This window comes from Poecilia reticulata, linkage group LG1 (assembly GCF_000633615.1).
Source record: "Poecilia reticulata strain Guanapo linkage group LG1, Guppy_female_1.0+MT, whole genome shotgun sequence".
Taxonomy (NCBI): domain Eukaryota; kingdom Metazoa; phylum Chordata; class Actinopteri; order Cyprinodontiformes; family Poeciliidae; genus Poecilia; species Poecilia reticulata.
Window position 1 is genome coordinate 17,417,981 of NC_024331.1, and position 16,766 is coordinate 17,434,746.

Sequence of the window (16,766 nt, forward strand, 5' to 3'; positions counted from 1 at the left end):
GATTGATTGATTGATTGATTGATTGATTGATTGATTGATTGATTGATTGATTGATTGATTGATTGATTGATTGATTGATTGATTGATTGATTGATACATAAATCCACAGCTCAGGTGGAACAATTTGTGAACAAGACAATTATTAGTTGTCCACAAAACAAATCTGGCATTTTTGAGAAAGTGGCAAGAAAGAAGTAAAACGTCATGATGACTACACCATCTCAACACACTGAAGAGCAGAGAGAGAAGGGCAAAGTTCAAACCACCTCTTCTATCAATCATAATAACGAGGGATCATATGCTCAACTCCAACATCTTTCTGCCCAGTTTTCTAACAAAGCGGCCAAACAGATTTAAAGAGCAGAGGCAAAAGCAACGGAGGTCGATTAGTAGCTGATGTCATCTGGGACATGTAACCGTGGGAATATTATCTATGCTGCCTGGATTTTGAGCTGTTATCTTCTCATGATAGTGATAAGACTGTCGTCATACAGCAGTAGTCTTCCGTCAGAGGCCTCTTCAGGATTGTTGCAAGACTGACTGATCATTCTTGCCCACAGCAACAGCGTCTACAACAATACTTTGGAGATCCTTAGAAGATATGATTTGCAACAAGATTTAGTTTCTCATGTGGATAAATACAATATTTTTTAATTAAATTAAATTAAATTAAATTAAATTAAATTAAATTAAATTAAATTAAATTAAATTAAATTAAATTAAATTAAATTAAATTAAAGACAGAGATTCTATTATATCTTAAAGGTTAGATATGTGATGTAAAAAAATAAATATATTTCAAAATGTTCACATGTGAACTGTTAGAGAAGTCAAAGGGGCACTCCTCATTTTTGATGTCTAAATTAACATGAAGCAGATATAAGATCCTGTGCCAAAAAGAAACAGAAAAAAAAACCTTTTGAATAAAAGCTTCCAGGTGTCAAATAGTAGAGTCTGTTCCTGCATGCACGTCTCAGGCATCTAATGTTATGATAAGCAACATGTGGAAGAGTTCGCTTACTTTTTTCACATCAGCGATAAAAAACGGTTAAGCTTTTGTCTCTTGATCAAAAGTGAGAGAAAGCATTTCCAGAGAACTTCTGAACTTTTTAAAATTTTATAAAGGCAAGCATAAAAGAAGAATCATTACCAGAGATGGGTGGAGTACCAATAGTTATACTCGAGCAGGAGAATAATTTTTGCTTCAACATACTTAAAACATAACTAGTTACTACACTTCTGATTGTTTCGTCGTCTTACATATTCTTTCTTCCTGTCTTGATAACCTTGGTTCACCCCGAATCCAATGTGAAAGTCAATTAAACAGACAGGCTGCTGATACTGCTCAAGGCAGCAATGGAAGGAAGAGCTCTCTAAAGACACCTGACAATAATCTGAGGGTAGCAGCTTCTAAAAATATCACTCCACCATCCACTACCAGAGTAAACTTTCAAGTCTGCTTAGTTCCACTGCCTGAGTCTATTTTGGAGAGCTCTATGGGCTTAAGAACCGGGCCTGAAACTGCTTTGGGGCAACATCTCCATCGGGCTGGTTCAAAATGTCACAGCCCCAGTTCTGCCCCTGGGCATCCACAATCCCACAGCTGAGCCCAGGAGGCCCATTATGAGAGCTAGTGTGCTTAGCTTATAGGAAGCATGTGATCTCCTCCCCCACCTCCAGATGTACTTCGCTGCAGGTGTTTGACAGTATACTGTACAAGGGCCGGACATTCCTACTGTGGATTTAGCCGCCTGCCTTTTGCATGCAGTTCTCTGAGCACCACACCTGGAGAGAAAAAGCACATCAGCATCATTAGGGTGCAGGTCAAGCAGAATTAAAAGGAGCTCTTGTAGGCGTGCAGAGTAAACAGAAAGAAACGGGGTCATAATGAACACAGTCAATTAAAAGACCCCAAACAAATGCTATTCAGGTTGAACGGACGGAGATATAGGCTAAATCCTGCGGGCTTAGGACTGTTATTTTAAGGCAACACACAACTACAACTGTTGACCTGGGCAGCTCTCACACAATGCGAACAAGAATGCAAAGTATTTCAGTTGTAGCAACAAGGGAGCAGCAAATAGGTCTCAAAAGCTTATGGCCTGTGAAGCATCCATAATGTCATGCCTAATATGCTGACACAAGTAATTGTGTTCAGGTGCATCTCAGTAAGAGAGAACATCAATGAATAGTTCATTCAGAAATTCGCCTCAAAAAGGGAAACTTATACAGTATACAAATTAATTCTGAACAGTGTGAAATGTTTAAAGGGTTATTTCTTATGTTCTTACAATTGTGGCTCGATTGACATCAGATATTTAGCTTGTAAAAAACATTAAGTAAGCATCGCATTAGAACAATTAAAAAAAGCCTCAATCAAGAAATGTTATGTCATGGCCATTTTATAGCTTACACAATCATGGCGAAGACTGCTGACTGGACAATTTTCCAGCAGACAGTGTGAGTCATGGAAAACCTTCCATAGAGAGGAGGGCAAGTCACAAAGGGATATTGCTAAAGAAGTGAGCTGTTGAGAGAGTATTTTATCAAAGGACACTAATGGAAAATTTGGTGGAATCAAAATGTGGTAGAAAAACTTGCACAATCAACAGGGACAGGCAAGAAATGTAAAACAAAGGTCAGTCGAACTGCAGCTGGAGGCACAGTTTCGAGAGTCACCACACAGACGCATGGGAGCATCAAGCTCATTTAACTGGGGCAATTGGCTGCAGATAATCAGAGCAGTCCAATAAACCGCTGAATAAAATTTCCTTATAATGTTGACACAGTCAAAAACCTAAAGACTTAGATATGCTTCAAAATTTAAAAAGTCACTCTGTTTGGGAGAATACTATTAAGGGAAGACTCAAGAACTATGCAGAGTATCCAACTATGTTTGGATACTTTTAAACCACGTTAGTTTTTTTCAATTGCTTTGTTTGCTTCTTTCAATTTCAACTTATTTATTTAAAGCAAATAAGCAAGCACAATATTCCCATGATAAATCATGGTGGAGGCAGTATGATGTCAGGAGGATGGGAATTTGGTCAAGACTTTATTTATATGGTGTCCCAGAAGTATCCAGGACATTGGCTATTATACCAGCTTTCCTTGGGTTAAACCAAACCTGAACCAGATCATGTCAGAAGCGTCTTACCTGAGCTAAAGAGAACAAGGAAGGGGCTTTTTGCAAATCAAGAAAGAATGCAGAGGCAGAAAAGTCAAGCTGCTTAAGAACGAAATGGTAGTCAGCTGTGTTTTATCAAGTTCTAAGTTAGCAAAGGAGTCAATTATACGCAACTTCATACTGCAGACAAGCTGAATGGAGATGGTGATTCAATTTTCCAGCAGGTGTTGGCGACCTGCCCACACTCCCAAAAACACCAATATCTGATTTAATTGTCGTTTTATAATGGATCAATAAAAAAAATCCTGACATAACCTCCATAGAGATACAATGGAGTCAGGTCAAAGGAACGTGAGCACTGAACCCAACAACAGAGACAGAAGTGGTCACTATTAAAGCAAAATGGGCGTCCTTGCAAACTGTTATTAAGAATCTCACAATTCAATTCAGTTCTTTGGGTCACAATTTTATTCAATATCGATCTGATTCAATACTGATTTCCGTGTTTCCGGTATTGATCTGGAAAGAAATTAATTGCAATGCCAAGATGAATTTATATTGCAAAACTGCATTAATGCAGTAAATTGTGCCAAAGGGCCCTGGACCTGCTAATTATGAAGTTTAGTGTACATGTTAGAAGGTTGACATAACTGTTCTAAAGTCTTTTCTTCATAAAACTTTAATTATAATTGTTAGAAAGCATGATTGCAAGGTTTTCATTAGCTGTAATACTACTGCAACAGACTATTTACAAGAAATTTCAAAAGATTAAAAATATAAATGAACTTTCTCAGTGACTTTCAATGTATTCAGATACACTTGTACATGAATATGGTTGTTGCACATCATGGTTTTCTAAGCAGAAATCACAAGACAAGTAGTCTAACAAACAAGCTATTGATACATTCCTTAATGTTTTGACTGAAAGGCTATGTCCAAGAAGAAAATATGTCTATTTGCAGTTACATTAAAGAGAGTGAGCTGCAATACTATGAGTTTAGGGCGATTGCCATAATCGTCGAGCCGAGGCACGGGTGTTCTCACGAGAGAGCTAGGGAGGGGGTGCATTCTGGAGGATTCTGCAGCAATCATAGGAGAGGACCCCGTTTCATTCGTTTATTGTGGGGGATGTTTTCTTTCCCTTCTCAGCTAGATGGTTAGCCCCCTCCGTGAAACCCACAACATAGTGGTGGGGGGCTGAAGGTTGTAGTGGTGAGTTGTCCGGCTGTCATTGCAGCAAGCTGGCATTTTTTTTTTTTTTTTTTGCCTCCACTTGAATCTGAGTTAGTTTACGTGTCCGTGGACGGTTCGACTTGACGCTGCATGCTGTTACCGTGTCTGGAGGTGTCCTTTTCTTTTCATTGAGGTGGCTAACCTATTAGCTAGTTATCGCTAATGTTAGCTGATTAGCTTCATTAAACGTGGCACAATTATAATCACAATAAATCCAAAGTATACATAATAAAGCAGCCCCTCAATGGACATGTAGTCAGCGTTTGTTTTTGAGTAGCGAACTAGAAATTCCTTCATTAGCTGTTGTCGGTTACTGGCTAACGTTAGCGTGATAGCTAACTCCCAGCTAGTCCGTTTTTGAGAACAATGAAAACCAGTCAACATTACACTGTTTCACAATAGCAAGCATTCCAATACATTCACAATTTAAACATTTAAGTCCGAGACGATGCTACGCTGTCAGCAACGCTGATTCACTATCACAGGGGCGTAGCGTTTCTTTTGACGGATTAGGAGGTGGGGGATCCGAAATTTGGGATGGGGGAGATGGTCAGCCCAAAACCAATTAATCATCACCGTTTCAAGTTCTATAAATTTAATGAACGCTAAATGAATTTAATAGGTTCTAAATCAGTTGTGGGCTTTTGCTTGTATTTTTTTAGGTGACATTTAGAACCTATTAAATATAAAAAGTCACCCAACACAACATCTTGTATTTTTTTTGTATGTCTAGAGTCATAAAATGTACTTAAAAAGGATATTAGGACACATTCATTAGGTTTCCTACAGAAATGTGTTTAAACATGAGATACTGAATTACCTAAACTCAGACTCAGACCTGATTATACCAATATCGCTTATTCTGATTTCTCTTAAGAAAACAAAAAAAAAAAAAACGTGTAATTAAATAAGACATAAAAAAGAGCATTCAAAAGCTTTTATGGCCTAGAACGACCATTATATTCGGGACATCGTGCTGCATATGTGTTAGTAGCAGCTGTAAAACAATGCTTTACTAATATTATGAGCAAACTTGAACAGACCATTTCAGAAATAATCAAACATTGTGAATCTGATGTGCTAAAAAATAAAAAAATCAGTTTTAGTAGGAATATTCCCTGGAGAATGTGGCTCAGGGATACCTAAGTCCAGCTACCATTCTGCAACTTTTGTTGCATCCCTTCTCCAATAGGCTTGAATTTTTTCATTAATGACATTCTGATAACACCAGTAAAGAAAAGCTTTACTCATAGTGGAAAGAGGAAGGAATTTATTGTATTGACTGGATTAAAGTCAGAACACGGTAGCTTAAATCATTATTTAAAAGTAACAGGAAAACCGAAACTTTTTGTGTGATTGTGGTTTACCTGAGACAGTACAGGATATTTTGATAAAGTGTAAAAAAGAAGAAAACATGCCAATGAGGGCATTCAACCATTGATTCGTGTATGTTGCAGAAGGGATGCATCTAAAGGCTGCAGGCTAGTAGCTCTTGTTGGTAACATATTTGTCCCAACCTGGCATTGCTTTGTCTGAAATTGCATAAAGAAAGAGAAAGAAAAAGCATGTGCTAAGAAGCTGAAATTTATAGTAATGTCTGTGTCTTCATAACCCAGTATGAATGTAACTGTTTTGTGCTTTTTTAAATTTTTTATAAACATCTATCACTATCTTATGTCACATCATCTGTACAATATAAATTGTTGTCATGATGTCAAACTTGCGCATTTCAGATTCAATGACTGGAATTGACTGAAACCACCGTCTCGCTGCAAAAATGTCTAGTAAGTAATTAGAAATAATTGTAACTGATAGGGACCACCTTTACGAGACAATAAGGAGTCACTAAAGTGTCCCAATTATTGAGCCTTTCCTGGTTTTTATGTATGTTTTAATTCACAACAGAGAGACCATCCTATGCCCCCCCGCCGCCTCCTGCCCCAACGACTGTAAGTATGCAGGTTGCTCTAACTAATATGAGTACCACATGGTAAAGTTACATCTTTAAACAGACGCACTAATGATAAACATCTTCTCATGGCAATTATGTTCCTTGTAGCATTAATGAAAGTTTGTTTTGCATCTTTTCTACTTACTTAACCCCCCAAACCACCATAAAATCGCTTCTTACATTTCTTTTTTTTATGTAATGGGCTGTTTTCTTTTGTGTTAAATCCTCCCACTGGCTGTGTTATGTCATTTCTCATTCATATTTATGTCTTATTTGTTTCCATCAGCAAATGCCCAACACACCCGGGTTTGTGGGGTACAACCCATACAGTCATCTGGCCTACAACAACTACAGACTGGGAGGGAGCCAAAGCAGCAACAGTCGGGCAACGGTATGAATATGAGCCAAGTGAAAACATTGTGACTCGGTACTTTAATCAGTTGGAAAGCTCATACCTGTCATCAGTTATTTTCCATTGAAACTTTGATTAGTAATTAAACCAAAGAATGCAGAAGACTTTACAAACATCATTAGAATGTCAGCATTTTGGTTTTGTTCTGATCCAATGAGAAGGAAAGATTTTTGTTTTTACACATCTGCTTAAAAGTAAAATGCTGCCAGGCAATTCGTGTGAGGTGTCTGCCTTATTTCATTTCTGAGACTGAACTGGAAATATGCGTCATTCCACAGTCAAACCTGCAGTAAAACAGTCCATCTGTGTCCATTCAGATCCCACCTTCCTTTCTAATTCTGCATTTCTGACAGCCATCTTAAATAACCCATGCCTTCAGTGTTGCCATGGCAGTGCAGACTTGCTGCTCAACATGGCTCTAGCTGCTGAGCAATAATTTAGTCGCTGCATGCAAGCGGTGGTTGGCTGACTCTGATAATGGCATTATGTCTCGCTATGGGCTAATCTCAGCTTAAATGAGATTTTTTTAAATTTTTTTTATTTTTATTTCTCATAAGCAGCCCAGTTCCCTGATTTCTGCACAACCTTCAACTGTTAAAGATGTGCATGTCTTCTAAAAGTGCTCTGAGGCGACTTTGTTGTGAATTATAAGAAAACTTAATTCAACAGATTAAGTGATGTTCACTACAGTTTTAACAAAATCCCATCAATATTCATGGCCTAGTATAAAATTATTTTGCATATACTATGGTACCTCAGTTTAGGCACAAACAAAATTGTTTGAAATTATAACAAAGGAAAGCAACAGTTAAATCCTGCTAAAATAATCTAACATATTAATTATTGCAAGTAGAGTAATGTTTTTAAAAAAAATTTATTTATTTGTTGTTTTCATATGAATACATAGACTTGAAAATATTGAAAATAACTGGATTTGTGTTGCTTGTAAAGGAAGGAAATTGGCAAATTTATTCCAGGCAGCTGATGGATAGTGTGCAGCAACCAGTGAAAATATAGGTCTTAGACATCTCATTGTAATTGAATTAGTATGACGGAATAATTTAGCAGTTTTCTAAACTAGTAACCAGCCCATGTATAAAGAGGATGCATCTGGGAATAATTATCATTTCATATTATAATGTTTCTTCTAATGAAATTCTTACTAATTCTTCTTTCTGAAATGATAAACGAAACGACAAAGGCATCAAATATGTGAAAAGATCCAATCATCACAACCAGATTCATTGACCTTGCAGCTCAAACTCTACATCAAAAAAGCAAATTTGCAGTGACGTTTTAATATTTTGAAGCAAATTCAACAGACAGTCAAAAACGATTGTAGCGTGAAAGATCTTTGAGTGGTTAGGTCTTTAGTGTCCTCGTCTGTCGGAGATGCCGCTGCACTTTTTCAATAAATACACGAGGCGAAACTCACAGCAGAGGTCATGTCGGGGCACTTTTCCAGACATTTTCTCACCAAAAATGACACTATTTTCTGAGCTCTAAATTAAATATGACACGCCTGGGTGAAAATACTGCAGCAATTCAGCACAGCAGTTCAATTTCTAATGACAAATTTTCACTTTTTAAAGCCTCTTCTGTATCGAGAGACTCTGGAGATCTCCCATCTAGCCGTTGTTCTATCAGAGAGGATACACCTTCCAAGTCTAAGAACCTGTAAGAAAATAGTTTCCTGGAGCTGTTTTTCTCAAAAGTTGTTACCTTTCCACCTAAATTTCAGCAAGCTCCTCCTTACATTTGATCTAAATTTCAACTAAATACAGATGGTGCAGATTTCTCTGCAAGGTTCATCCTGGTTGTGAGTCACACTCTGAGTTGGCCAACGTGAAACAACAACATGCCGGTGTCAAGGTTTGACTGTCAAAATGACATTGCTCTTTCTGCGTCACATGTGGGTTTAATAAGCCCGCGCCTCACACTCGCTCCATTCTTCTCTGTTTGAAGTTTCTGCAGGATAATTTAAAAATTTTTGTGACATTTCATATTTTCAGCAACAATAGGAGAATCATCAAAGCTTCAGAGGATAATTGTCCGGGCTGTTATTCACAAATGGTCAAAAAACGATTAAATGTTTTTGTCAGGGTATAAATCCAGGGGTTTCTACACAGTCTGGAAAAGTTTGGAAGTTGATTTAACGTATTCTAGGTCTCCTTTTAAACATGGCAAAAGTGTAGTCGCCTCGTTACAGCCAGCTGATCAGCAGTAGGTAGCAGAGGGGGGGCATTATAGTGCATGACAAATCTGGAAAAACCTCTGATCACTGGCATTCTGTTCAGAGATACAAGTCATGTTTGAACACTTCATCTCATTGCGCAAAAAGCTTGAATAATTCAAAATCGCTCTTTGTTTCTGTTTTACAAGAATTCCTCTGGAATAAACATCCCAAAGCCCCCAAAACCACCTGACAAGCCACTGATGCCCTACATGAGATACAGTCGGAAGGTGTGTACACTCTTTAAAATCGCTATTTTTGTTTTTTTTTAAATCATCATTTTGTGTGCTACTGACAGGCTCGTTTTATTTTCTTTAGATATGCTGTAAACTCAGTTAGATGCACCTTTGTTTCAGATGTTTAAAGTTGTTAAGCAAGGTAAGATGTGAAGCCAGAGATTTAGGTAGGAGTGTCAACATCCTAGTGGGATTTATCCGCTTTGGATCTGGAACTTAAAGCACACGGCCTCCTCTGGTTTGTGACCTCTCTGCAAAGAGATAACCACCTATCGCCCCTCCAACCCAACCCAACCCCACACCCATGTCTGGTTCTCATCACCAGGTTTGGGATCAAGTAAAAGCCTCCAATCCTGATCTGAAGCTATGGGAAATTGGGAAGATAATCGGTGGAATGTGGAGGGACCTCACTGATGAGGAGAAACAGGATTATTTGAATGACTACGAAGCAGAGAAGGTTGGTTGTTTTACAGAGGGGTGTGTTTGGGGTTGGTGGGTGACAAGTAGCTGTGTCCCCGAAGGTTGTGGGTCACCCCAGACGTCGCTCCTTCTTTCTACCAGACATGAGTAAAACCTCTTTTCTTGTTTATTCTTTGCTGATTGAAACAACCAACCACATGTTGAGTCTGCTTGCTTTTTGTTTTTTTGCTTTTTCCGGTGTCATTCCTGTCATCTTTTCCGCTGTAGATTGAGTATAACGAGAGCATGAAGGCCTATCACAACTCACCAGCGTACCTGGCCTATGTCAACGCAAAAAGCCGGGCCGAGGCCGCTCTGGAGGAGGAGAGTCGCCAGAGGCAGTCCAGACTGGACAAGGGCGAGCCTTATATGAGCATCCAGCCAGCAGAGGATCCAGACGGTAAGGCCACTCAGTTAAATGCTTTGTTTCCCGAGGTTTGGGGCACGGTGACAGAGCTGTAATTATTGCAGCCCGACCACACAGATTTACAAGCCTCCACTCCCTGAAAGTCTCTTTCTCCCCTCCTACGCTGCTACATCCATCCTCAGTTTATGTAATTCTACCTTTGAAATGAAATGTTTTTTCCTTCAAGTTGCAAATGAAGACAAATTTTGTTTTAGTTGTGCACCAGCGTTTACATTCTTGAGATCGGTTTAGACATGATTACCAAATTTACATTCTTTTGTCTGTTGTCATAAAGTCTGATACACACACACGCTCACACACACACACACACACACACACACACACACACACACACATAGATTTAGACAGCATAAGACATTTGAGTTACACCCACCTCCAGGAAATGATGCTTGTCTGGGGTCGGGCTGGGTTACAGTAGAAGTTAATGATGTGCAGGAAAACTACAGATAAAACAGCTGCTATTTAGAAACACCCCAGACCATAAAAAAAAGTTAAAGCCGACATCCCAGCGGGTCACGTACAGAACAAGCTGCACGTATGGCAATAATTAAATAAGGTTTAGCTCTCCGGGTGGCAACATAGTGACAGATTATGTTTTATTAATAAAACCCTTTATGATAATCCGCTCCTAATCTCTTTCCATAAACAACTTCTCTCTCTCTCCCTCTCTCTTTTTTTTTTACTTTAACCATCAAAACAGGTTGTAACTTTTTCAAAAGCTCATACGGGCAGTCAGGTAAATTGTTGTTTTGTAGCTTTGTCTTGGGTGTAATTTGATCATTAATCTCAGACATTTAAATGTTTCTGTTTTTACTAACACCTTGAACGCTTCCAGCAGACTGAGGTGGGGAAAAAACGAGGACACGATGAGGGATGAGGTTGAGTGAGTTTCCCACGCATTATTGAGACGTACCTCGGCTGAATTTGTGAACCAGAGAGAAGCTTAATTCCCACACGATACCTTTAGAACCTGTCACCCCTCTTGAATGCTTCCTGTTGCGGCGGGAGAGCTCCTATATGTGCTCTTTGAAGTTTTCATCTTGGCATGTGCGACTCATTTCTACTTTGTTGTTGTCAGAGCTTCACAGTTGCACAGTTGTTGCACAGCAGCAGCAACAACACTGGGCGGTTACCAGCGAACCAAACAAAGCTACAACACAGTGCGTAATTAAGGCCTTCAAAATCCAAAGCAATCAACACATCGGTAATTTAATGTGATGATGCAAGTGCTCAGCCGTGTTGTAACATTTATATACATGCAGAGTACTCTTCAGATAAGTGTCATTAAATTGGAAATCTGTTAGAAGGTTGTTAAAATACCAACGGTTACCATAATGTAGTGTTTCACCTGAAGGGGTCTGAAAAGGTTTTCAACGTCACAAATGTAATCATTTTAAAGTGTCACAAATCTGAGGATTTTTCACGATTGGTTTAAAGTACATTCGCTGCTTTTTCATCTTTGACATTATTTTTGCTAGTCTTGACAAATGCAGTGAAAAGCTTTCCTTTGTTGTGTCATTTGTCTCTCAGAATGGATATTTTATGCTTCACGTTGCATCAAAACATGACGTATAGAAGCAATAAACCCCAGATGTTCAGTCTTTTCCCCCTGAAACCCAGAGAGAAAATTCTGGTCCTGAAACGAACTTTCTGACTTGTAATTGCATGTTCAGTGTATGTTAAGAGGTTTGGCTTGAAAACAAGGTTTCATAATTAGTCAGAGCAATTGCCAAAAACTATTAGAAAGCTTACTGTGTACCGGGAAGGGCAGTAAAGTGAGCTACAAACGCATTTGACTCACGAGACAAAGCTAAAAAAAAATTCTATTTAAGTTTAATGTGTATTTAGATTAAAGATGTAATTAGGTCAGCGAGTTATTAGGGATTTTTTTTTCATAAATAATCATGTGCCTTAATTGTTCAGACTGCTAGCTTGTGATCTGAGGACAATTTTGGGATAAGGAACAGCTGCTGATAAATTAAAACTACAGAGTGTATCTTAAACATTTGTCTCCACACAGTGACCCGTAATAAACTCCTAATCCTACTCCAGCAACAATAATAGGTAATTTCCCTTTAAAGTATTTTTATATAACAGCATATATATTTATTGGGATGCCCAGTGATCGTTCAGAAACCTTACGTTTTTCTTGCAGTAGCAAAATCTCACATCAAACAACATAAGAAGAAAACTATATAGGGCTTAAAAGATTTATATTGTAAAATCTGCCACTGAGAAATATTTTGTTTTGTTAAAATCCCTCTTCTTCCATAATGAATGCCAAAAATAATTTCTAGAAAATAATCGTTTAATTTTTTAAAGCTCATCAGAGTGGTAATGAGCTGTTAGTCATTTCCATGGAGGATAATGAAACAAATGATAAATATTGTATATGAAAAAGCAACTTATACCCATCGTGAAGCATAGTAGAGGATGTGTGATGCCATGAGTTGTTTTTATCAAACAGCGTCTTTGGGAACGTTGATAGACTGACTACAAGGCGTCATCAGCTCTTGAAGTAGCAGGACATTTGAAAAAAAATCTGATGGGATCTACTAATAAACTGCAAATGGGTTGTTATCGGGTCTTCCAGCCCGGTATCGATTTAAAATGTATGGCTCAATAACACAGAAATCATTTAAACTCCAAAATCAACCGTCTTCCATTTCCAACTATCGTTCTAAATCCTATTAAAACCTTGTGGAAAAAAGCTAGAAGGAAGATAACATAAAAGAAGACTTTGGACTATCTTTAGCACATTACTGAGTTAATATGCTCCAATTAAAAGTTTGGGATTTTTACATTTTTTTTTAGCATTTTAATGTGGGATTTTGCTACTGCAGTTAAGGGCAATTTATTTTCAGGGTTTCCCTCCCCCCCCCCACATCGTGGGAATTGTAGAAGACCGTGTTCTCAGCTAAAATGCTACAAATACCGCGCAACATCCCGCCTTCCGTTTGGACACAGCAGCTCTAGCATCATCTGTAGTGGACCCTCAGTAATTTCCTGATCGACCTGCATTTCCTGCAGCAGCCCGGTGTGTTTGTTGTCTCCAGACTACGACGACGGCTTTTCCGTGAAACACACAGCTGCTGCTCGTTTCCAGCGCAACCACCGCCTGATCAGCGAGATCCTGAGCGAGAGCGTCGTCCCAGACGTGCGGTCCGTCGTCACCACCGCCCGCATGCAGGTGCTCAAACGCCAGGTCCAGTCGCTAATGGTGCATCAGGTGAGACCAAAAAACCACGGCGTCGCATTACTCTGGGCTCTGTGCGACAGCTTTGCTTTCATTGACTCATTATTTTATTAACTGTGGCGCCTGGATGTCCTGCTTCGCAGAGAAAATTGGAGGCAGAGTTGCTACAGATTGAAGACCGCCACCAGGACAAGAAAAGAAAATTCATTGAAGCCACAGAGTCGTTCAACAATGAGCTCAAAAGGGTATGGCATCTTTTACATTAAATCAGGTCATTGCTTACTTGCACGCGAGCTTCAGTTTGCATGCCGCATGCAGCTTGGGCCCTGCGCCAGTCTCAGTCTGTCCTGCAGCCCACAGCTGGGGCTAACTCCATCCACATGTCCTCATAATGCTGTTGCTGTCATTTATTATTTGAGGGCCCTATATTAGTCTTGAATGCAGCATTTGACTTTTACAACAGGTGGCGCCATTTATCCTATAAAGAGCTCCTTGAGGACACAACGTGCAGCAACACATGTTTTAGTTATCCAAATTAAACTTTCATTGATCTCGTTGTAAACAGTTTCTTTGTGCAGAGTGTCCACATGCAATAGCAAACACGTTTCTCATTCATGTTTTTTTTTTTTTGTCCAGTTGTGCTGCATGAAGGTGGAAGTGGACATGGAGAAGATCTCTGCGGAGATCGCTGCAGCGGAAGAGGTGGCACGTAAGCGGATGGCGGAACGCGAGAAGGACGGGGGGGACCGAGTGGCGAGAGAGGCGCCCACCTGCGTCTTGGCAGAGGAGGAAAAACATGTTTGTGCTACACATGGCAAAAAGTCCCAGCCGAACTCTCACAGTGAAAGCAGCAAGGAAGGAGAGGACGCAGAGTCGAATGCTGCAGATCCACCAGGTGAGCAGCGATGGCTTTTGTGGTGGGGTGCGCAGCCTTTATGCAACTTTGTGAGTGATTCATGGACGACCCAGTTGAGATGGTGCCACCACAATACCAAACTGACTCATTCAGGATGGAGTACCTGCAAACAAGGAGTCTTATGTTTTCATTTCCATTCAACACATGGTTGAATACAACACTCCCTAGCAGGACGAAAGACACACAGTGCCTTGCAAAAAGGTGCCTTCAATTTCAGGTTTTGTCACATCGCAACCACAAACTGCAGTGCATTTTATTGGGATTTGACGCAACAGATCAACACAAAGTGGTGTGAAGTGCAAACTCAATACCTTAAATATTCAATACCCTTATATCAATATCGATTGGAAGTTACTTTTACAGTTTCTCTTTAGCAGCTTTGCACATGTAGGGACTGAAATCGTCTTAGTTCAAAGTGTCTTCTTAGCTCTGGCTGTATGCTTACGGACATTGTCCTGTTGGAGATTGAACCTCGTCTCAAGTTTTAAGTCTTGAACTGCTTTTGTCCTCAGATGACCAAAACCATCCACACAGGATGATGCTGTCACGGTGATAGTAGTGTGTTCATGGTGACATCAAGTATTGGGTTTCTTTCACACGTTGCATACAGACCAAAAAGGTATATTTTGATATCATCTGACCCTGATCACATTCTGTCATGCGTTTGTGGTTTCATCATGTTTGGAGAGCTTGGTTAAAAATGGTTACGATTCTGTTGCCGTCTTGACCGCTCCACTGGTTAATGCTTTGTTTCAGGGCTGCAATTAATGATTATTTTAATTATTGATTAATCTGTTGATTATTCTGACAATAAATTGACTAATTTAATTTTTAAAGAAAAGGCACATTCTGCAGATTTTTTAATCAAGACTTTTGGTAACACTTTATTTGAAGGGGTGTGCATAAGACTGACATGACATTGTCATAAACATAACACCTGTCATGAACATGAAGAAGTCTTTATGAATATTTATGACAGTTGTCATGAAGTGTCATTCGGTAAATAATGACACTTTTAATGCAAAGTTGCTCTAAAAGTCCATTAAATGTGCCAACTTTGCATTACAATATTAGCTGTACAATGAAAGAAATAACAAATTCAATTCCCTTTGTACGTTTGATTAGGATGCAGCTGCAGCTTAAAAACACCTCTAAAATCAACATGTGAACAGCTTGTTAATTATTTTTTGGATTAACCGATTAATGACTGAATAGCAAAAAGTGCTTTTAAAATACTGATTAGGTAGGTTTAATTCATTTTATTTTTCTAATGCAGTGAAGCAAAAAGCTTCAGAGGAGATGGAGGCCCATGCAGGCAGCGAGGAGGGAGCGTCAGAGGACAAGGAGAGCGTCCCCGAGGGAGCCATGGAGGAGGGAACCAGCGACAGCAACACGGGCTCGGAGACCACCTCCGCGCAGACAGAAGACGCCACGACCAGCGAGCCATCAGAGGGACCCGGCAAGGCGAGGGCAGCCCACTGAGCAAACATGGTGGAAACCCGCGTGGCTGCCACTCCATCTGCTTGACTCTCTGATTACAGAAATTGCACAATCTCATGTTTGTTGTCAAAGTGTAAAAGCAGCCATTCAGACGGGCTGATTGCTTAACAAGCCTGAGACTGCAGTTGAGGTTACAAACCTGAAACTTGCAGACACACAGTGAATACAATAATCATAATCATAAAAAATAAATAAATAAATCTGCACTCTAAGTCGACAAAGCAATGACCTTGTCTAAAATCAATGGCTGCTACAATTTGCCACAAAAGCCCACGTGAAGGCACTATATTTTCGGCTTCTTTGGAAGAGTGCACACAAAGCCCTTCATCAGCACATACTGAAACATATCTCTAGCACTATGTCTGGCAGACAAACAAAACTGCTCAGTGTTACGTTTAACTTTGTTCTTTGTGTTGTAATGCCATTGTTGCTTTTATTGTTTTGCATGTTGCAGGTCAAAAAAATAAATAAATAAAAAATGTTGTTGAAGAGTGGAGCTAAGTGACCATCTCCTAGGCAGGAGAATATTTGTTTACTCTCTGTATCAGTATTACAGTAACGGTATTGTCTCAGGAGTTTGTAGTCATTTAGTAGTAGTTACTCTTTAATTTATTATCAACATTTTTATTATTCTTGTGCATTGGGTGCTCTAGGTCCAGCTCGTCTTTAAGTATATCTCGTCTGATCATTGATGCTGTACAATGCTAAAGTGTTCTAAAGTCTGCTGGCTGCCAATCAAATCAAAAGCAGTATGCTTAGAACATGTGTTGTTTGGATCAGTATTGCGGTTTTTAGCAGGAATCTTTTACATGTCCAGTTAATGTGTACATGGTGTAACGAGGTTTGCTTAAACGTGAATTTTCATGTTGTAAAACGGTTAGGACACTCATTATTAACATGCAGTCTTAAGATGAATTTCATTTTTGCATATTTATACAAATAAACTTTTCTACCCTGAAATACAGCTGTCTCTTTGTTTTGGAAAACATGCCTGAATATTAGTAATATATATTTAAAATACAAGTTGGCTCCTCGGGTGCATCTGTCTCAGTAAATTGAAATATCAAAAAGTTTAT

General features: G+C 39.2%; 1 protein-coding gene across 2 annotated transcripts; it reads left to right on the top strand.

Moving 5' to 3' along the window:
- The first annotated feature begins 4,134 nt into the window (after nucleotides 1–4,134).
- LOC103463279 (SWI/SNF-related matrix-associated actin-dependent regulator of chromatin subfamily E member 1) lies at nucleotides 4,135–16,652 on the top strand. 2 transcript variants are annotated; one of them, XM_008406537.2, is made up of 11 exons: nucleotides 4,136–4,339; nucleotides 6,094–6,144; nucleotides 6,266–6,309; nucleotides 6,598–6,702; nucleotides 9,106–9,186; nucleotides 9,518–9,649; nucleotides 9,880–10,051; nucleotides 13,135–13,307; nucleotides 13,418–13,519; nucleotides 13,911–14,169; nucleotides 15,467–16,652. In XM_008406537.2, the coding sequence occupies exons 2-11, from the start codon at nucleotides 6,138–6,140 to the stop codon at nucleotides 15,670–15,672; spliced, it is 1,281 nt and encodes a 426-aa protein (XP_008404759.1). In that variant the 5' UTR covers nucleotides 4,136–4,339; nucleotides 6,094–6,137; the 3' UTR covers nucleotides 15,673–16,652. The 2 variants fall into 2 exon arrangements, with proteins under 2 accessions (XP_017159657.1, XP_008404759.1); XM_017304168.1 differs by lacking the exon at nucleotides 9,518–9,649 and having other exon boundaries at nucleotides 4,135–4,339.
- Nucleotides 16,653–16,766: the final 114 nt, after the last annotated feature.

What these genes read in the sequence shown, in the direction of transcription:
- LOC103463279 (XM_008406537.2), top strand. An exon ending in ATGACTACGAAGCAGAGAAG is followed by an intron (nt 9,650 to 9,879) that starts GTTGGTTGTTTT and finishes TTTCCGCTGTAG; the next exon opens with ATTGAGTATAACGAGAGCAT. An exon ending in GAATGCTGCAGATCCACCAG is followed by an intron (nt 14,170 to 15,466) that starts GTGAGCAGCGAT and finishes TTTCTAATGCAG; the next exon opens with TGAAGCAAAAAGCTTCAGAG.